At 52.0% G+C, this 21,657-nt stretch overlaps 1 protein-coding gene and 1 long non-coding RNA gene across 10 annotated transcripts in view; one reads left to right on the top strand and one right to left on the bottom strand.

The window, feature by feature from the left end:
- The window catches only part of LOC106987220 (uncharacterized), an 83,546-nt gene extending 79,258 nt beyond the window's left edge, over window positions 1-4,288 (bottom strand). For 3 of the 5 annotated variants that reach the window (XR_008298998.1, XR_008298999.1, XR_008298997.1), the window contains exon 1: window positions 207-3,792. This is a non-coding gene — a long non-coding RNA (uncharacterized LOC106987220). Of the gene's footprint in view, window positions 1-206 lie in introns of all 5 variants that reach the window. The other 2 variants (XR_008299001.1, XR_008299000.1) reach the window with 1 other exon arrangement.
- Window positions 1-12,256, top strand: part of NR2F2 (nuclear receptor subfamily 2 group F member 2) — a 77,985-nt gene extending 65,729 nt beyond the window's left edge. For 2 of the 5 annotated variants that reach the window (XM_053223612.1, XM_015085462.3), the window contains 2 exons: window positions 7,444-7,971; window positions 10,775-12,256. In XM_053223612.1, coding sequence (XP_053079587.1) covers window positions 7,444-7,971; window positions 10,775-11,049 — 803 coding nt within the window. In that variant the 3' untranslated portion in view covers window positions 11,050-12,256. Of the gene's footprint in view, window positions 1-5,412; window positions 5,855-5,910; window positions 5,933-6,705; window positions 7,280-7,443; window positions 7,972-10,774 lie in introns of those variants that run through there. The other 3 variants (XM_027067966.2, XM_053223613.1, XM_027067968.2) reach the window with 3 other exon arrangements.
- The last annotated feature ends 9,401 nt before the right edge of the window (window positions 12,257-21,657 follow it).

Raw genomic sequence — 21,657 nt, forward strand, 5'->3', positions numbered from 1 at the left:
TTCTAGCAAAGGAGCTGCGAGGCTCGCTCTAAGTATCAGCATTTACTGTTCGATTTGCCTCTGCGCTTCATTTTGCAACCTTGTGCAACTGACAGCCAGCCAGGCAGGGAGGGAGGCAAGTCCTGCCCGGCGCCCTCGGCCGCGGCTCGGGGAGGCAAGCGCTCGGTTAAAGCTAGGAGGAGAATCGCAACGAGAAGGGTACTCACCATCGGGCGGGGTGGCGGAACTGGCGTGCGGATTTCAGGCAAACGTTTACCTTTTGGCTGTCTATTGCAACCGCGTCGGGCTGACTTAAGAAGCAATTCTGTGCTCTGTCCAGAACATTCAAGGAACGGTTCCTCATTTTTAAAAAGCCAGCGAGAGAGACGACAGAGACAGAGAAAGAAAAAGAGAGGAGGGGGTGAGGGGGACGCACATAAACCCAGTTCAGGGAGGAAAAAAAAAAAAAAAAAAAAAAAAAAAAAAGAAGAAGATCACCTCTCCCCGCCAGTGACTCGGGAAACGCAGCGGTGGCGAGATCCGAGTCCGGTCCAACCAAGCTAGAGCCAATTAATTTTAAATCCTGAAGAATTATTCAGATTAAAATGTACAGAAGTTTCATTCTCGTATGCCTACGTGAGCTCCAAGTCGTTTCCCTTTAAGAGCTCCTTTTCTTTTAAAGTTGAATTTTAGGCAGCGAGGACTCTTACACTAGGGGGCAGACAGATACTGTACTTGCTCCAATGTTAAGCAATTTTTTCCCTCCCAGCATATGCTCTGATTTAGCACTGTAAATTTTTCAGAGGACCCAACTCTGACAGCCCCTGGTGATTTTCAAAGTACCACAAGCCAGTGGTTAAAAATTGCATTGACTTGGAAGTTCAGAGGGACACAATGGAAACCCCTTTCCCTATTCATGGAGCTCCAGTGTGGTGGAAGAGAAAAAACACACACGAACTAGATTGAGGGAAAGGAGGAATTCAATGAATCCTGGTGGACAGAACTGGTTTCTACTGAGTTCAGAGTTAAACTCGGCATTTGCTGGGGTCTGTATTCCTATTGTGATTTCATTTGGGGAGAATGACAGCCGTCAGGCCACTTGCTGCAAGAAAATCATATTCCTGGGTGGGTTTGCTTTACTTTTTTTTTTTTTCCACCAGAGGAAAACAAATGTTTTTCCAACTTTCTCCAGCCAAATTAAAGCTTGCCATTCCCCTCATTAAAATAAATTTACATCTGCAATAAAAGACTGGGCTGGATTTTTTTTTTTTTGAACAGTAACGACATATTGATATTTCTCTTTTAGTCTTAGAGAGCTGTTTTATTCAAGGGAAATGAGCATCTCTGAAGAAGGCATTTGAAAATATTCTCCCCTCCTTTTTTTTTTCTCAGTCTGCAGTCCTTTCTCTTCTTATATGCAGTAAAAATTAACTACAATTGATATGGTCATTTATTTATTGTTTTGAATTTCTAATAGCATCCCCATAACTGAATGAATCTAAAATACAGAGTGAAACACGTCTGACTTCATGGGAAGCCTGTGGTCGTGTGCTGTGGCAGGCTCCAGTTTTGTAGGAGATTGGGAAATTCTTCATTTTAAATCTAAGTCCATCTGAGCATACTTCAAACACCAAAAATCTCTAAGTGCCCTGTGGAAGCTGTTGCTTTTCAGAAATTTCCCACTGCATGTCTGTAAAAGGTGATCTTGCTATGGAAGTGTCTGCACTCAAGAGGCAAGATTAAGATTTCCCTACAATCAATTATTCTCTTCTATTAAATTGAGATGGGTATGTCCATTAGATTTCCTGTCTCATCCCAGCCCCACCACATCTCTGCTGAGATTGCCCCTAATCTACTGACATTTGTAGCATTAGGCAATCCCTTGAATCATAGGAGTTGAAAGGGGGGGAAAAAAAACCTTTGAAATGATTTCTTTTCCATCCTCTGTCCTCTTTAAGAGAAAGTGATATTGTGTCTCTAATCAACCTGAAATTCTCAGCCTGCCTTCTCTGTGGCAATCTCATTGCACACCAGGTTTATGATAGTTCAGTGTCCACTGTAGTTGGGTTTTTTTTTTTTTTTTTTTACAACTTTCAAATAATCCCAGCACCTGCAGCTTTAGTGAAATACGTGATTTCAGCGGAGAAAGGGTGAGGACTAAGAAGGTTTCAGCAAGGAAGTATAAAGAGGGTTTCTCCTCTCCTAAAAACTAGCCCCTGTCTGCCTATATCTTCACTTAGTACGTACCTTGTATTCTGCCTGTGGGTAAAGGGTATTTATTGAATGCAAAGAGCACACACCAGCACAGGTCAATCGTATGTGTGGTCTGTGGTTGGTTTTTTTTACACCTTTCATCTCGTCCATTTTTTGCACTATCAAGGATGCTTTCCTGGGGTCATTACTTTACTCTTCACATGTGTTCATGTTTCCTGAAACTCAGCGTGGTTGATGTAAAATATTTCAACTGTTCATAAACCTGGTTGGCTTCCAAGTTTACAGTTTTTCTTGGGGCAAAACGTGTGCGATGCTGTCAAAATTTTGTTTTCTAAACGTTGAACAATCAAAATGAACTTCTCGTGATCAAACCGAAAGGTGCCTGCCCTGAAATGCAGTGTGTTCCGTGGGGCCAATTCTAGATGTGTGATGTTTAAAGCCAAACGCCCTGGAGTTCAGAGACACATCCATGTTGATGATTTTAGCACATTGAAGCAGACTGGCATAGGCTATTAAGTTGTTCTTATTGCAGTGAATCTCTTGAGGTGGCCTGTGGCTTGTGTGTGGTTCCTGTGAGTTGTGCTTGGTATTATTTCCAATCTGGAGCAGGATCGCTGGTCGTGTTTTAATGACTCAATGGATGCCTAAAAGGAACCTGAGGAACAATGAAGTTCGTCCTCAACTGTTCCATGAGCTAGAAGCATAGGCGCTGAAGTCTTTGTCTGTGTACATTGACAAATATGCATCTGATACATGTGCGCTTACATGTGTGTACAGAGGGTATGCACAGGGGAGGCTAGGAGGCTGGGAGGCTGCCTCCGCTCGTCCATCAGCGGACAGAACGGTCTATTCACCTCTCTCCACGACTGGGTAGTGTGGCAGGACGTTGGCTTGTGAGTTAGCTATAACTAATGAGAGAGGATGAAGTTGAGGAAAATTGATTTTAATTGCGTCATGACAATGAGATGAAGTCTACTTGTGCTTCTCACCATCCGAGATGTTTCATTTGAGCAATTAAAATGTCAGGCCACATACCTGTGAAATGTTAACCCTGCAAGGAAAAGACAGATACCAAATGGCTTCTTTCTTTTTTCCCTCTAAAAAGGAAAAATATATATATATATATGTCTATCAAGCCACAAAACCAAGCAAGTGATCAGAGTTGCTTAAGAGAAGGGTCTACCGTCACCCGGATCTGACCAAATGTTGCGTTTGCAAAATGCCTCCAAGCTCGGTTCTCGGCACCTATCCTGCCCCCCACCCACTACCCCTCTGCAAAGAAACCGGGGAACTTTTCTCTTTCTCTGGCACTGGGGGCACAAAGATGCGCCGGGAGTCCCGGGTGGTGCGCGAGCGACGGATTTCGTGGCATCGCCAAGTTGCGGGAGGCGAAGTCCTCGATTCCATCCAAAGCCTCTCGCGGAGCCTTTAAGAGGCGTTGTGTGTGCGCGCCGCGCTCCTCTCCCCGCTGGGGCGGAAACCTCCGGTGCGGGGTGCGGAGAGCTCGGGGGCCGCGTGCCCGGGGCCGGCCCGGGCCCATCCCCCGCCCGGCGGTGGTGGCGGCGCGGCCGCCCCCTCCCCGCCCCCCTTGGCCCCCCGCGCGCCCCGCGCCGCGGCCGCGACGCCGCTCGCGCTAGGACCGGGCTGAGCCCGCGGCCGCCATGGCGGGGCCGCCGCGCTCCGGCCAATGACGACGAGGGGGCGGCGCGCGCGCGCCTGGCCAGGCCAACCCCGGCTGCTGCCTTATAAGGCGCGCCGTCACCATGGCAACGTGCGCTAAGTTGCAGCAGTCGTGTCAAAGTTCACTATATAGAGAGCTCAGTGAGCTGATCGCGGAGAAGCCACTTCTGCCAGCCCCGGCGCCTATAAATCGCATTCCCTCCCGCGCCCCCCTTTTTAGCATATTTGATCACTTTGATTCTCTGTTCTTTTCTCTCCGCGGTGTGTGTGTGCGTGCGCGCGTGTGTGTTTTCTTCTCCTCCTCCTCCTCTCCCCGAGTTGCCTCCTTTCTCCGGGTGCCGTGCTGCCTTTTTTTTCCCTTCTTTCATTCTTTCTCTCCGTCTTTTTCTCCCCCCTCTGCGCACGAAGGATGTGCTTCTAGGTGGTGATCTGCCCTCCTCTCTCTCTTTTATCATTTCTCCCCCGCCGCCGGCGAGTTGACTCTTTCCCTATGTGTGTGAGGCGGCGGCGGCAGCAGCAGCAGCAGCGGCTCCGGCGGCGGCAGCAGCGGCAGCAGCGGCTTCAGCGGCGGCGGCGGCGCTAGACGCGGCGGCTCCGGGCCCGACCCGGCGGCTTCGGCGGCGGCGGCGGCGGCTCCGGCGGCGGCGGCGGCCCGGGCGGCCCGCAGGGAGCGGCGAGCGGCCTCCATCCGGCGAAAGCGGGCGGCGGCGGCCAGAGCGAGCGAGGCGCGCGCCGGGCGCCCGTGGCAGGCGGCGGCGGCGGCCCAGCGCCAGGACGACGCCGCGCAGCGCCCGACGCGGACCACTTTCATGCTGATTCCCCCGGACCCGGGCAGCGCTCCGGCCACTCCGCGGGCCGCCGGCCTCCGCCCCGGCCTGCCCGGCTCTCTGGGCGCGCCCGCGACCGGCGCCTCCGCTCTCCCAGTCCTCCTGATTTCGATGGCTTTCCTGAATGGCTGACTGTGGGCTGCCCTGGACTTGGCCCCCGGACAGTCGCCTCTCCTCCTCCTCCTCCTCCTCCTCCTCTTCCTCCTCCTACTCCAACTCCTCGGCACACCAGCTCTGAGAGCGAGAGAGTGAACGAGAGAGGGAGGGAGAGAGTGAGAGCGAGCGAGATCTTTGGAGAGATTTTTTTTTTTTTTTTTTGCCTCCTACTTCTGTCTTGAAGCCAGACAATCGACTTGCAGCTCTCCCTCCCCTCCCTCTCTCTCCACGTTCTGCTCCCACTCTCTCTCCCCTGGCCCCTTCCCCTCCCCTCCGGGCCGAAAGCCCCCCGAAACCAACAAAGCTGAGCCGAGGGAAACAAACAAAACAAACACACCGGGCCAGACAAGCAATCGACAAAACTTTGCAAAAGCAGAAACAAAAAAGGAAAAACTAACCAACCTCAACCAACCAGCCCCCGAGCCACCCGGGGCGCCCTCCCGCGCCCTCTCGCACCCTCGCACACACAAAAGGCGGCGCGCCGGAGCCCGAGACCCGGGAGCCGCCGCCGCCCGCAGCCAGGGGAGCAGGAAGTCCGGACGCGGCCCCCATAGATATGGCAATGGTAGTCAGCACGTGGCGCGACCCCCAGGACGAGGTGCCCGGCTCGCAGGGCAGCCAGGCCTCGCAGGCGCCGCCTGTGCCCGGCCCGCCGCCCGGCGCCCCGCACACGCCACAGACGCCGGGCCAAGGGGGCCCGGCCAGCACGCCGGCCCAGACGGCGGCCGGTGGCCAGGGCGGCCCTGGCGGCCCCGGCGGCGACAAGCAGCAGCAGCAGCAGCACATCGAGTGCGTGGTGTGCGGGGACAAGTCGAGCGGCAAGCACTACGGCCAGTTCACGTGCGAGGGCTGCAAGAGCTTCTTCAAGCGCAGCGTGCGGAGGAACCTGAGCTACACGTGCCGCGCCAACCGGAACTGTCCCATCGACCAGCACCACCGCAACCAGTGCCAGTACTGCCGCCTCAAAAAGTGCCTCAAAGTGGGCATGAGACGGGAAGGTATCGGCCTCTCATTTCTCCCCCCCACCCTCGCCTGGGGTCCCGGGGCCCTGGGTGCGTTTGGCTAGCCTGCTCTGGGTAAGGACGCAGAAGCCCCAAGCTCTTCTCTTCGTATTGCAGCTGAAAGGGGTTTTATACTAGAAGCAAGTTCTGCACTGGAACCCAGACCCCCCAAATCCGCATGCTTTGGCCGACTGATTTCCTCCTCTACTTTCTCTTCGGGCTGTTTCATTTTCTTTGCATTGATTGCGAGTTCATTCGAGTTCGCCTTTCTGCGAGGGATGGGGTGTTGTCTGTTGTTGTTTAAAAAGCCTGGTTCACTTCTCCGTCTTTCCTCTCGATTTCTCCCTCTCTCCCCCTTGTTTTTCCTGCATGTTCAACATATGTCCCTCCTCCCCACCCCTTTCCCCAGCCCCCACCCTCTCAAAAAAAAAAAAAAAACCAACCTGAGATTGTACTTTTGTACAGGAGGTTCAAATTACAAATGGCAATTTTATGCACTTCGCCGTATTAACGCTGCCGCCCGGGCAGCGCTCATGTGACCCTCCGTGGATTAACATTCTGCTAAAAAAAAAAAAAATACCTCTGTTTTCTTTTTTCCTTTCACTTTTGAAAGGAGGAGAGCGCGATAGGAGTAGGGACGGGTGGGCGAGGGGCCCTCGGCGGCTGCTTTCGCTCTGCGCGAGTTGGGTCTTTGTGATATGAAATTCGCCGAGCGCCGCGAGCTGTGCTCGGCCAATGGCGCGCTCGGCGCCGGGCGCGGGCTCCGGGCTTGGGCGAGCGAACGCCGGGCTTTCTTTGTGTTTCTGCGAGAGCGACTCTCCCGGTCCGGCGTCAGATAACAGCCCGAGCCCGAGCCTCGCCAGCTTTCCCCGGCCGTCTCGGGCCCTACCCGGGCTGCGCCGGCGCCGGCCGCCTGCTCTCCGCCTCTCCCCGGCTTCCTCTCGCCTCGGCCGGCCTCTCTCTCCGCCCTCTCCCTCCGTCTCTCTTTCTTCGAGCACACTGATCAGGCTGCCGCCAGACCTCGGCTCTCTGCTCTTCTCTCACCGGGGGGCTCCCCGCCGGGCTGGGGCTGGGGCGGTCGGGTTGGGGGGAGAGTCGTGGCACGGTGGCCGCAGGCCGTCTGGGGTGAACCCTTGTGTCTTTTGCAAAAGCGTCTCACCCTCCCCCCCAGACTCGCCCCTCCCGCTCCCTCTCCTCCAATCAATAAGAAATATCAGCTGTTTAGCAGTAAAGAAGAAAGATGCCCCCAGAATGCTCCATCCCGCCCACAGTGCCGGGGACCCCGAGGCAAAGCGGCCAGTTCTGGGTCCTCGGCGGCCCAGCCCCGAGCGGGCCTCGGAGGCAAGTGTGCCGCTCTGGCCGCCAGAGCTTGCCTGGGTGGTGGCTTGAGTGGAGTGCTGCCGGGCTCCCGGCGACTTCCAGGTCTGTGGCCCTGGCGCGCTGGCGAGAGGGGCAGGCCTGCCTGTTCGGGCGTGGTGCGGACTCTGGGTCAGGCGGGGGTCGGGCTGGGGCAGACCCTGCCCGGGGAGCTGGGCGACCGACGAGGCTGGTCATTAACGGCGGGGTGTCTCCTTTCCTCCCCGCAGCGGTGCAGAGGGGCAGGATGCCGCCCACCCAGCCAACCCACGGGCAGTTTGCGCTGACCAACGGGGACCCTCTCAACTGCCACTCGTACCTGTCCGGATATATTTCTCTGCTGCTGCGCGCCGAGCCCTACCCCACGTCGCGCTTCGGCAGCCAGTGCATGCAGCCCAACAACATCATGGGCATCGAGAACATTTGCGAACTGGCCGCGCGGATGCTCTTCAGCGCCGTCGAGTGGGCCCGGAACATCCCCTTCTTCCCTGACCTGCAGATCACCGACCAGGTGGCCCTGCTTCGCCTCACCTGGAGCGAGCTGTTCGTGCTGAACGCGGCACAGTGCTCCATGCCTCTCCACGTCGCCCCGCTCCTGGCCGCCGCTGGCCTACACGCCTCACCCATGTCCGCCGACCGAGTGGTCGCCTTTATGGACCACATACGGATCTTCCAAGAGCAAGTGGAGAAGCTCAAAGCGCTGCACGTCGACTCCGCCGAGTACAGCTGTCTCAAGGCCATAGTCCTGTTCACCTCAGGTAGGAAGGAGCCCTGCCCTCTCATGCCCAAGGACTCCTAGCTCAGAGTTAGGGCCCAGAGAACTTGGGAGTCCCCAGAGTGAGCCCAGCCTCCCCTTGGAAAGGCCAAACTGTTGAGGGCAACCTGGAGTGGGGACTTTGTAGAGCTGCTGGGCCTCGCCAGGCCTGTCCTGGGGACAAGAGAGGAAGGCTGGGGCTTCGGGGAGGTCCCTTAGGGCAAATGCTCTCAAAATGGGCCATGGGGAAGCCTCTCAAGCTTGCCAGACTGGCATGCGTGTTCCTGTGCCCTCCCTTGGCCCAGGCCTCCTGGGCTGGCTGGTCCTGTGCAGCCTCCTCTGCCCCCAGGGCGCTCGCTCTGTCACCCTGACTGAGTCTCCAGGAGATGCCTCTGGGCCCTGCAGCTGTCCTGGCATCACCTCTGCAGGGGAAAAGTTTGCCCCTGCAGGGGAAAAGTTTGCCTGCTAACTCAGTGGGAGCTGGAGCTCCAGGCAAACCCAACCTGAGGGCAGCAGTTTGCAAAATCATATTCTTATTAAAACAATGCAGACTGCCAGGAGGGGAGGAAGGCTGTCAGGAAGGGGGCAAGAGGAAGAAAGGGGGCGTCATAACTGTCCAGGATGTCTGCAAGGGGTTGAAGCCTCTGGCCTCTAGCTTGCTCTGCCCAGGCAAACACTTCAGACAATTTTCAGACAACCCAAAATGTATGCCAACTTGGGCTGGGTACGAATGTTGCCAGAGGTGTAAAACCATCATTGACTGCGTTATGAAATCGAATTCGTTTGTATGTAGTTTAACCTGTGTGAGTAATAGATCTAATATTAATTAACTCTTGAGGCCAAATGATTTCTGAAGGTGTCTGGCTTTCCACTTTGGGCCACACCTGAGCCTTTTGGCTGCCTCCAGGCTGAGTTCAGCACATCCCAGGTGGGGGGAAATCGCCCCCTCTCCATTCTCTTTCTAAGTTGTCAGCTGATCCCTTTGTCATGGCTGAGAGGGGGGGAAAGAGGTTCCCAATTAAGAATTACAAACATTTGGACGTTTGTGGGGCTTGGAACCTAGGAACTGCAGTTTTTTACAGCTTGTAACCAGGACACTCGGAGAGCTGGGTAGTTCTCGTGGCAGACAAAAAGATTCACAGCCTCTTCCTTATTGTTTGAAGGAAATCTGGGGACCCAAGTCATTAGCTCAATCGATTGCAGGTTCTGAGTCCTTAACCCACTGTCTGTTATACGCTGCTGGGTTTTTTTTTTTAACACATAACCTCCCCCCACAGCCACCCCAAATTCTGCATTTGAAAGTCCTTAGGTAATCAATTAAAGGGCAGTGTCTGGGCAAGGAAGAGCTGTATAGGGAGGCTTGGATCTGGAGTATTCTTCTCAGGGGAACTGTCATAACTAGAACATTTGCCTGATGCAAATGTACAGGCAGGATATTCCCCTAACCCCATAGCCCCCTTCACCCCCAGCCCACAACCCTCCACCCAGCCAACGATCCCAGACGACGGGGGGTGTTGTTAATTTCTCCATGTCATTGTTAGCTCTTAGCCTTACCCTTGGTCTCTTCAAGGCAAGAAATGCCTGATACTGTCGTAAGAGTTTAATTTATTACTATTTGCAAAATGCAGAGGCCTGTGTGGAGAATGCAGATCGCCTCACAAAGAGATAAAGGTCCCTCTTATCTGATTCGTAGGGAGACACACAGTGTACCCATGCAAAGGGAGGGAGTCCAATGCAGACAGATCTTTTAATTCCTGACCACAGACACCTATGCATTCTTTACATGCAGAGTCCCTGGATACACACATGAGGAAATTACATGTGTCTTCTGGTTCTGGGGGCTGGAGGTAGCGGCTGTTTTCAAATATCTGTTTTAAGGATTCACAGTATGCATGTGTTAGCCCCAAGTCTTGTCTGGGGCGCCCAAAAAGGTCAGGTCACAACCTGCGCCGCCTTCACTGAGAAGCCTCTCATTTCAAAGGCATTTATTGTATTTTCACATATCCCAAAGAGAAAAGTGTTTTCCTGAAGATAACAGGGAGGGGTTTCTTCTGGGAGGGAACTGGGTTTTAAAATAAATAAATAAATAAATAAATAAATAAATAAATAAATAAAGGGGGGTAGGAGAAAAAGGGAGAGAGAAGAAAAGGGGGGAAAAGAAACAGCTCAAATGAACAGAGAGATCACAGTTTGCATGGCTGCCCTTCAATAGGGCTAAACTGACAAGATCAGTTTTAAAGGGCCACTTAAATCAGTTTCAAAGACTGGAGAAAAATGAGTCGCCCTCTTTGGGGAGAATCTGAGGCTGGGTCGTGGACGCCATTACTAGAGGCTGGGCCAGGTTGTGGCCCTCCTCTCCCACCACCCCCCCCCCCCAATATATAATTATAAGCCAAACTCTTATTTACAGAGGAGGAGGGGGAGGAGCACTGGCAGTTTTGGTTTCATCTGTTTGTCTGTCCGTCAACTGACTTGAGCCAGATTCACCCAGTGCACTTTGCTTGGGCCTCCCAGGGACCAAGCCTGAGTTCTGGTGGCGTGAAAGCCTGCGGTGCACTGAGCTGTGTTTTACTTTAAAGCAAATACCCCCAGGACCATCTCGTGCTCTCCAACCCCCCCCCCCTCCCCTCCATCCAAGTTTTCAGTATACTGGCATTTGCTCCAACTCCGGTTGGGGCAGTTTGACAAAGCACTGCACACACACCTCATGTGACCCATTTCAAACCTCTTAATCTGATGACTGAATCCTTCTTCTTCTTCTCCTTCTCCTTCTTCTTCTTTTTTTTTTTTTTTAAACTTTCTTCCAGATGCCTGTGGTCTCTCTGATGTAGCCCATGTGGAAAGCTTGCAGGAAAAGTCCCAGTGTGCTTTGGAAGAGTACGTTAGGAGCCAGTACCCCAACCAACCAACGCGATTCGGAAAGCTTTTGCTTCGCCTCCCTTCCCTCCGCACGGTCTCCTCCTCAGTCATAGAGCAATTGTTTTTCGTCCGTTTGGTAGGTAAAACCCCCATCGAAACCCTCATCCGGGATATGTTACTGTCCGGCAGCAGTTTTAACTGGCCGTATATGGCAATTCAATAAATAAGAAATCAAAATAAGAAGGGGGAGTGAAACAGAGAGAAAGAAAAGGCAAAAGACTGGTTTGTTTGCTTAAATTCCTTCTGTTAAGAAAGGATATAAAAGGATGTTACAAGTTTGCTAAACGAAGAGAGGGGAAGAATTTAATGGACTGTGAATTTCAAAAAAAAAAAAAGACTGTCAAATGAACTTTTACAGAATGCATTAAAAAAAAAAAACTCCTGTGTCGGTCAGAACAACTTGCTACTTATCATTTTTGTATAAAAAGGAAATTAGTCTTTTTCTTTTTTTGGTAAATTTTTGAAAAATATTGCTAAAAGTGCATTTAAGGAGATTGGGAGAAAATTAGCAGAATGGAGAAAGTAAGTCTTTTTTTTTTTTTCCAAATTATTAATTGTCCTGTGTCTATGTACCTCTAGCTGTTCTTTTTTGTACTTTTCTGGTTCCAAACCAGTTTATTCTGTGGTTCTATAATAAGTTTTGATATAATCTTGGCTTCTTAAAAACTGTGTATCCTTAAAATATATGTTCTGCAAGAATTAAAACTGAGTCCATGAAAATACCATAGGAAGACATAAAACTTTAAAAGGCAACTCAAAGGTGATGGAAACGCACTTACAAGTGGTGACCAAAAATTTTAGGTGAAGTTGAGCACTCTTTAATTTGAGAACTGGAGGAACCACACACAACACTTAACTTCCCCTACCCTGCCCCCCCCCCCAAAAAAAGACACCATGACAAACCTAGCTTTTTAAAAATATTTTAAGAAAGAGAATGAACTGTGGAATTTATTGGCAGCCAAGGAATGTGTCCAAGACACGTGCTGAGGTTTTGAATAAAAAGTGAACTTTTGTAATTTGAATTGGGTCCCGCTTAGTTCTTGAATTGTTATGAAAATCCTATATCTGTTTGTATATTTGCAAACCCTTTGTATTATAATTGTTGATATTTTCCCTTTTTAAAAAATACCATTGAAATCAGCATGACAAAATAACACTGTTGGCACTTATAGGTAACGTGATTGATTCAGTATCTTAGAGTTTACAGTTTGTGTTTTAAAAAAAAACTGAAGGTTTTTTTTTTTTAAGTGCAACATTTCTGTATACTGTAAAAGTTATAATAACTGAACTGTTTGGTCGAGTCTTTGTGTGTTATATTCCAAGGAAAATTGAAAGTATTCAGAAATTAAAATATTATTTGATATCTGAAATCTGTTTGGCTGTCCCCACTCACTGTCTTTCCATCGAGAAGAGCCCCTGTGAGCTCTCGCTGAGCCGGGCTGGGGGCTTTCATGTGTTTACTCCCCTCAGTTTGTTCAAAGGTGGACTAGTGAGTGTATTTATTTGCCTGTTTAATTTGGGTGTGTGTGGGGGGGGGGGGTGAGAAGCTGAAGTTAATGGTTTATCTATGGTTTAGGAAGTGCCATACTGATATAGTAAACCACCCCCATTCACCTAATCCTCCTTTTAATTAAAAATGGATTTTCCAGGAAAAAAAAAAAAGGCCCTTATATTTGTCACACTTAAGTGCCTGCTTAGGGAAGGTATTGTGGAAAGTATTAGAAATCTTGAGATCAGTATCTATTTTATGATCAGAAAAAAATACTGTTTTGTACATTTCTGACAGTTCAGCAAAAGACAGTTCTAGCAAGCTAATCACAGCATTGTAAATAGAGGGCAGTTGTTTGCAGTGAGTTTTTCCTTAAGTAGGTGTGATTTTTTAAAAATACTCTGTGGTTCTCATCTAGCTTGGTTGTTGAGAGGATTTCAAATTCAGTGATATAGCTTATAGTGCTGAAGGCTCTGTTGTTAGTGTATATATGATAACTTGCCGCTGGCCTGTCTTTCCCCTCCCCCCCCTTTACGTTCATTCTGTGAGAGCATGACCACAGGTCAAGGGAGTCTTTTCCACTGGAGTTATGTACATAAAAACACATCGACATTTTGACATTTCGGATTGTGTAGATACAATCTGTACTGCTCTTGGGATCCTTTGTCCTTAGAAGCCAAATTAAGAAAAAGAAGAGAAAGAAAGAAGGAAGGAAACTTTACAGGGTGTGCTGATTTGGAAGTAGTAACTATTTTGTTTTGGAGGTTTTTTATTTTTTCCTCTTTCTCTTTTCCTGGTTTGGAGGAAGCTCAGTGTGTGGGAGCTTGCAATTTTGTTCTTATTGAGGCTTTCCAGCACCACCCCCCACCATACTTCCCCATGTTGTGGTTCAATTTTAAAAGCGGGTGGGTAGGGCAGGTGGAAGAAAGGGGATCATTTTGTAAAGTGTATTAAACTTTGATACTCAGTTCCAGTCAATACGTGTAGACCAGAAAAATCTGTCTGATGTGTGCATTTGAGCAGAGTTCTCCAGCTGACCCTCAGCTTCTTTCTGTAGATATATACATCCAGAAATACAAGTACATACTTAGGGCAGAATATCGCTGACCTTTTTAGTTCCAGGTTTGTCGGTTGCTGTTTATTTTCTCCTCTTGCAAGTGCTATCCATGTGAGTGTGTGAAGTTTCTCTAATAAGTAAAACACAGGCCCTTTTCCTTGTTTGTTTTGTGTTAGTTTATTGTAAACAGCCATTTGTTGTAAATTATTATTGGCATTAAATTATAATTTATGATTTTCAAAGCAAAAGCCAGTCCCTGTTTTATTATGCTTTAAGCATGTGTTCTAGTCATTGGAAATCTCTCTCTCACTCTAAGTTTCAGCAAGGAGCTTGGGGGTCTGCGAGGCAGAAAAACAGGACCCAAAATTTTTCAAACGGGTTAAAACAAAACCCCTTGTATATGTTTAGAGTGGCCGGAGGAGGATCTGTTTAGAGTCTTGAGTTTGGTTTAAGTTTATTGCATTTAAAGAAAGTTTTTCTTTTCACGCTGAGTTAGAACAAAAGATCTTTGCTGCAACTGAACTGGACAAAAGACGAGGGCTGGGACCCAGCGAGTGCGTTCTGTGTGAAATTGACGAGATCTTTAAAAAAGCTGCTAAACATGGCGACTCTTTCCCTTTAAGTGTCTCTTTTTCCTTGCTGGTTTCTTTTTTCTTTTTTTTTTTTTTTTTCTCCTCCATCTGATCTGAGCTCGCTTTACTTCTTTTCCCAACCCGCTCCCCCTCCTCCTCTTGGCGCTCGGGGGTGTGAGAGAACCCAGTTAGACGCGAAATGCAACAATAGTCCGAGGAGAGAGAGAGGGGCGATCGCTGCTTCTCGCCACTTTCAAACAAACCTGGGGGAAAGACTGAGCTGGGGGTGGTGGTGGTGGGAGGCGGGAGGCGGGGGGGAGGATCGTAGCCCGTTCGCTCGGCTCGCGGTCGCCCTGCCTCGGCCTTGCAGCGTTAGTTCTCTCTCTGGGCCGCGAGGGGCTGGGGCTCAAAGTTAGCGGGCGATGTCCGGGGCTGGTTCCGCGGAGACGCCTGGGTTCGCATCCGGCCGGCGTGCAGGGACTGGGGCCTGGAGTTGGCAGCAGCTGCGGAAAAGTGCCTGCCCCCCCCCCCAGCCCCCGCCCCCCACTTACGTGCGACGGAATTCCGCCAGCGCCCCGGGAAAGTCCGGGGTGCCGGGCGCGCGGAGCTGCACTCCCTGGATGTGCACGAAGCGGCGGCAGGCGGGGGGCGGGGGCGGGGGCGGGGGGCGGTCAGGGGGAGCTCGAGCGTGTGAAACTCTGCCTCGAAGCTCGCTTTTGACTTGGTCCTATGAGCTGAGCCAACATGGCGTCTCCCATTGCACCGCGAGCTCCGGGCTGCCAGGCACGGCAAGGCCGGGTAATAGAAAACACATTGGTTACCAAAAAAAAAAAAAAAAAAAAGAGGTGGGGGGGGCGACCAAAGACCATTGCATCTGCAGGCAGAAAACCCTCTTTTAAACTCTTGCTGGCGAGTGAGTGCGGCCCTCGATTGTTCTGTAATTAGAGCAGCAGAATTCGTAGGGGAAAGATTGGTAACGCAGTGTCCCCTTCTCCCTTCGCTCCCCTCCCCCCTTGTAATTAGAGTTTATTTCATGTCTCCCCTCCCAACAAGAGCCAAATTAGAAAACGCAAAAGTCTCTTATCCTCAAAGCATCCTAAATGTCTGAATGGTATAGGGGGAGGGGAGAGGCCAGTATTTACAGACCTGGTCAGCGCTCGCGCTCATTAATGCAGGGGCTGCGCCGGGGTTTGTGCGGGCCGGGTCCAGCTGGGGGTGGAGGCTGGGCTGCGAACCCCGCCAGGCGTGGGCAGAACTTGCTGCTTGCCTGTCAAAGTTACAGCAAAGGTGGCTTTCCGGGCGGAGGGCTGACTTGGGGGCGCGCAGCGGCGGAGGGCGGGTTCCGGGCGGGTGGTCGCAGGCCCAAGAAATGTGTGAGCCTGCGTGGACGGCGCCCCTGGCAGGAGCGCGCCTGCAGCTGAAGATCCCCTTTCTTTAATAGGTTTGAGCGGGCGAGGCCGGCCGTGGGACAGATTTGGCCTCCCAGAGAGGGTCTTCAGAGGGCCTCTGGAGAGACAGTGGATTGGCCCGGGCTGAGCTCTCAGCGGATGGGGGAATCGCCCCTTACGTCCAATGCCAGCCCCTGCCCGGGCCTGGAGACCCCTACCCTCAGCCGCCTGGGAGGGAAGCGAGGTACTCTGTGAATTCCGGGCCTCGTCAAGATTTATTGAAGTTGGGTTTTAAAAACGTGCTTCAGATGATTTTTCCCATTTTCTCAGATTTCAAAGGCTCCCTGCAGTGCGGCTGCCTAATTAATGGTGAAATTCAACTAAATCTAATTATGCAGTAATTTTAAAGCAGTTAGTGCTGGGCGTTGGTTTGTAATAGGACCCCAGTTTTTTAAAGTTTGCTTACTGTGTTGGTTTAGGGGAAAGCCATCTTTTGTATGGCAAAGAAAGACGGGGAAATAGTTTTGCTGCACAAACCGGAGGGCTGAGGACCGCCCCCACCCCCTCACCTCTGTCCCCATCCCCGTGTCTGCCTCCTGTCCCTTCTTCTCTCTCTCCCTGTTTTGCCCTCTCTCAGCTCAAGCTCAAAAGCTGAGCGAGGTGCTCACCCAGCAGAGAGCCCCGTTTTCATAGCCAAATGGGAATGAGACAATTTTTCATAAGGAGACACAAAGGGGCTTCGTATCTGCCCTCCTGGACCCATCTGTAAGTGCCCGAAAACAGGGAAGGGACTCTCATCTTCTCTAATAGAGAACAGATTTCCTCCCCTTCACATCCATTGTCATTAAGGCGAAAAGCTGACTCTTGGAGTTATAAATCTTATCGTCCTTCTGATAACACACTTGTAATAAGTTAGCGTCCTATTCAAAGTGAATTGTAAAACTGCCTCATTTAATATGGCATCTGTGTCATTAAAACTTTTATTATTTTTTTCCCCCTCGCGTCTTGCAGGCCTGGCGTTCTGTGGAGCTCGGAGGTGCCTATTGGCCTCTGGGGTAGGGCCAAGGGGGGAGAAGGTGTGAGAGATGGGCTGCCTGGTTTCAGCCTCTGGATCCTAGTCTGGGGTGAGAGACCCCTGAGGCAGAGAGGGCCTGGGGGGGGGGGTTGTGTGTGCCGTGTCCCCCTTTCCCATCCCCCGGAGCGGCCCCCTCGAAATGACGTTCCTTGAAAGAAACATGCTTGTGATTAGCTAAGCAAACACATCTGCTTTCGGAGTTGGGCCTTCGTTAATTAGCTGAACAAAGGGCCGTTTTGCCTTTTACCTTTTGCTGGGGGAGAGTGTGTTATTTCAGGAGTGTCGCGGGCCCACCTCTTTTCAATTGCAGCCACGACGTTAATTTTATTGGGATTACTGATGGGAAATGAGGTGGCGCAGGCTTCCGAGAGGAAAAGCTTGATCATTACCCCCTTTGGAACTATATTTTTCCACCAACCTCCTGCTCTCGAGGCGGGGGTGGGGGGGGGTGCAAAACTGCGCCGCAAGTTCGGAGCCATTGGAATCAGGCTCGCGGTACGCTGATCTCGGGTGACAGAGCGTGTGTTGGAGCTGAACTCTATAATTTGCGCTTCTGTTCCTTTATTAGCCCTGGACAACGAACTAATGAGCTTTGGCCCAGCACAGTGTCACTTGTATTTATTTTCTTATGGCAACTTTGAGATAGCGGAAGTGTTCCTTACCAAGAGCCAGAGAGGGCCGGGAGTGCTGACCGCTGCCTTCCTGGCCCAGGTCAGTGGCTGCATCCCAGGGGAGCCAGGGCCCGCGCAGAACAGACGGAGTTTGGGGACCGGGCCTTTAGGCAAGGTCTTGGGGGTGCTTGGGAAGGCGTTAGGCCCTTTGGAGGCCCAGGCATTCCTGCAGGTCCAGCTGCCGAGGTTGAGGTCGAGGGACGCAGGCCAAGTCTGGGGCAGGTCCCCAGGCACGAGATGGTGGAGGTGCAAAGGTGGCGTGGTGCTCTTCTGGCCTAGGAAGGGGGAGGGATCCACTGAGCAGAGCAAGTCAGGCCAAAGCACCCTGGGAGCAGCCGGGGTTATCGTGCTCTGTGGCCACGGGGACTGCCTGCTTTGTGCTGAAGGAGGCCCGGCTCAGCTCTCTGGCCAACTGTTTGGGGCATGAGTGGGGTGGAGAGGTTGCTTTAAAGGAGCTCTTGGAGTCCTCGGGTGCGGAGGCTCCTTTCGCTCTAGTCCGGCTGCTCCAAGGAATCTCAGTTGGAGAGGCCTGGAATAAAGTAGAGGTGTGGGGGGTGGGGACAGATGGGGGCGATAAAGGCAATGCGGACGTCCCTTGTGCCCTGGTAGAGAGAAAAGGAGCCCCTCACGCTGCCAAGTGCGTGTGTGGAAGGGGGTGGGGGGAGAGCCAGGGAAGGGGAAGCCCAGGGAACTGCCAAGCGAGCGGGGGACTTCTCCGCTCGGCAGCCCGCGCCTTCCTGCGGCTCTCGCCTCGCTCCCCGCCAGGCAGCCTTTGCTAATAACGCCCAGGCTCGGTGCCCCCCCCCCCCCGCCCGCCCCATCTCTCCTCGCCTCTCCTCGCTTTATCCCTCTGCCTTCCTACCCCTCCCCACCTCTTCCTTCCTTCCTGCAAATGGGTGTTAACGTGGGTCTTTATGTTCTGTCTATAACTAGGATGTAATCACGCGCCCCATGCCTCTCTCTAAAAGCATTTAATAAATGTCTATTAAAGCGCTACAAATGTAAGATGAATTTAGTGGCGCGGCTGCCTCCCTGAATCCGAACAGTAATGATGGATTTATCAACGGGGATTCGCTTTCAGCACAGCGAGGGAGGTTTACTCAGCAAATATGTCGGGGAGCACCCACCCAAATACAATCATTTGACCCCCCGTGCGGGGCGCTAGCCGCCTCACCCATTCTGCCGGGTCAGCACCGAGCAGGGAAGACCCAGAGGGGCATGGCCGCTCTCCAGGCCTCTCACCCCCTCCTCTGTCTCTCCCCGCCCCCCACCCCCCCAGCCTGCAGGGCTCTTGGCGGGGGCGTGGGGGACCTGGCATGGAGGTTTGGAGGTGGGGAGCTGGTGGGGGCAGTGTTAGATCACACGATGAAGTGTAGGCTGTTCTTGGATTTGCCGGGAGACTTCAGTGGGCGCTCTCGTGACCCTCTTGGGTCTGAAGGGGTGATAATTGTTTCAGTCTGCGAGTGGGCTCTCGAGTACCTTGACTTTGACCAAATCTTAGGTCATGGGGTCCTCGCTGGACCCGCAGGCCTATTCTAGGGGAGGGAGCGCCAAGACAGACACCCCCCTGGCTCCCAGGCCCTCAGAGGGGCCTAAGTGTGCCCAGGGTGGGTGCCTTGCCCATCTACCTTCCTGGGCTCCCTGAATCCCAGCCATCCAAGGCAGAGGCAGGCGCCTGTTATCCAAGAGTAGGGTGTAGCCTCCAAGGTGGGGGCAAAACTCCCAAGTCTCCTCTTGCCCTGCACAGATCCGGCTTCTCTAGCACCTGCCCCAGCAGGGCCCACCTGGCCATTTTAAAGTTTTCGTGGCCGTGGATTTTGAGAATTTGGTTCGGACTGTAATCGTTAACACACGCAGCCCCAGTGACCACCCCCCCCCCTTTCTTTTTGTCTTTTATCTTTCTTTCCGAGGGGGAGGAAAGTGCTGGCCTGTTCCATCAAGCCCAGTTCGCATTTGCTTTGGCCTCTGATTTCTCTTTCTTCTTTGGAAATTTCATTGAGATGTCTCTGTACTTCGCTTGTCAGTTATCTTTGTTCCTTTTAAATAAAGGGCTTTTAAATGGACTTATTGCTCCCAGCGTGGGTTCCTCTCTCTAAATGTTAGAAAATTGTGCCATCTACCCGCTATGCTGAGTACTGTCACACTCGGAGACCTCAGGGACCTCCGGGCCGGCTTCAGTGCTGCCGTGTCAGGGGCCGCGGGCGGCAGGAGGAGGGGGCGGCTCACGTGGATTTTTACAGATCTCCGCCTGCAGCCGGCCCGCGTGGCCACGCCAGGGCACGGCCCGCGACGAGCGCAGCCGCCAGCTTGATGGCGGCCGCGAACTTGGCGGCAGTGGCTGGTCGCGGACCAAATCGCAGGCGTGGCTGGGACCCTTCCCTCCTCGGAGATGCCCGGGCCCCGGAGGGGTGTCGTGCGGGGGTGGGGGTGGGGGGACGCTGGTTTAGAAGGAACAGCCGCTGGGGGGGGGGTCAGGGATAGCAGAGGACAAATGGGGGGGGCTGCCTGGGAGGAGCAGTGAGCGGTTTTGTCGCGCAGCTTTGGGGAGCTCCTGCCGGCCTCCAGCTCCCCCTCTCCCTCCGGAGAAGCCGGGCTGAGGCCGATGGAGAGCGACGGCCGCCGCCGAGTGGCTTCCCGGTGTTTGGCTGCAACTTTCAGCTCCGTTTCCCGGGGTAGAGAGAGATTTCTGGTGTCTTCTGGAAGGCCCGAACTTCCTTTCCTTTAGGGGAGTGTGGTTTAGATGGACCACGTTTGAAACAGGTCAGATGTCTGATGTGGGGTCTCCTCGCCCCGACCCCTCGTCTGCAAAACATCCCTCCCGCAACCTCAGGTTCTTTTTGAATGAGTTAAAATGGATTAACAGTTTAGATTTTATTATGTGGCTACCTCTCTCACACGGCTGGTTTTTTTTTTTTTTTTTTAACCCCTTAGGGGTATTAGCTAAGATTTCCAAATGTCAGTTGGGTATTTATGCTTGTGGGGGAGAAGAAAATTCTCCGATACGGTTTATGACTTTTATTACATGTTTCACACTGTTCGAGAAATGGAGTTTTAAGCAACATACAATTAAACCTATATTGCTCTTTGGAGAAGGGCCAAGGAACTCGACAATCAATTAGTTTAGATCTTTTGATACTTGTTGCTAAAATTAAGTGTAAAAATACAACCCCAAGGTCTAGCTGCTTCCTCATTTTTCCTAAGGTCATGGAGCCACCTCGTAGGAAAGGGCACTTGCTGTTTCTTCCTCCCCAAGTTGTTTTTCCTGATTATTCTGCACAGATTAGTCTTTAAAGAATCAGGCCCTTTTCTCTGTGTTTCCTTCTCTGTCTCTCTCTCTCACTGCAGTCTCTCCTCTCCTGCCTTTATCGTCCAGGGTTCATTTTTACAAACACACTCATTTCAAATTGGTATTATTTGAAAAATGAATTTTCCTTTCGCCCTCTCTCTCATCCCTGCTCCCCTGGCCTGACACTAAGAAGGGAAACTGTGTTGTTTAATAACCGCAAAGATATGGTCTTTTCTAGACAAAGACAAAATTATATTCTTTATAATCACAACAGGATGGGGATTGGGGATGCTCTCTCTCTCCCTCTCACGCTCTCTCTCTCTCATCTCTGTCTCTTTAAATAAGCAGCTTAGGAAATATAATCTCTGCCATTGAACAGAAACTGCTTCCTTCTTGAAAATGCCACCGCCCCCACTCCCCTGGCTCTCTCTGGGCAAATCCCCTCTGCTGCCTGGCAGGTATCTGCTCGCCCTTGGTCCTGAGTAGGGGTGGGGGCGGGCCTATGGAGATCCCTGGGCCCATGAGAAAACCGCTGTGGGGTCCTGCCCGCCTGTCCCCCGGCAGCAGAGGCAGAATGATAGCAAATTCCAAAGAGGGGCTTGCTAATTTATTAAATAATTCTTACCTCCCCTCTTCTCCCTATAGCCACCCATGTTCCTAAAAGGATGGGGGAGGGGTCTGGGAGCGCACATCCACCCCCCTATTTCCTTTTCCTCTTTCCAGCCCCTCACCCCCACCGGCTCACCAGCCTCATCACTAATTTAAAAACCCCGTGGCTTTGGGACTGAGCAGGCCAGTCATTGAACTGTCAATCTCCACCAGGATGGAATGTCTAGAATATCCTCCCTTCTCCAAAAACAGGTTCGAAACCAAGTGAAGCGATTGGGCAGAGTGCCATTACCCCCCCCCCCCTTCAGAAGCCTTCCTTCCCTTTCCTCCCAGGACTGGAGGCACCTTGGCCTCCACCCAGTGCTGTGGCCCCTGCTAGGTCGCCTTCGACCTCTCGCCCCTCTTGCGCCCATCCCTATGCCACTGCCCTAATTGTAAAGCAGGTCTGGGAAACATTTTCTCTGTGCTAATTTTATATTTCCCCTTTCCCCCTTGCAACATTAAACATAATTTTGCGCTGTCACTGTCACTAAGACTGTGGTTTGTTGATGTCTCTACTTGGAAACACGACCCCTTTGCCTCCAACAGGGAGTCCTCCCCAAGCAGCCTCTGGGAGGCCCATTC

Source organism: Acinonyx jubatus, chromosome B3 (assembly GCF_027475565.1).
Source record: "Acinonyx jubatus isolate Ajub_Pintada_27869175 chromosome B3, VMU_Ajub_asm_v1.0, whole genome shotgun sequence".
Classification (NCBI taxonomy): Eukaryota; Metazoa; Chordata; class Mammalia; order Carnivora; family Felidae; genus Acinonyx; species Acinonyx jubatus.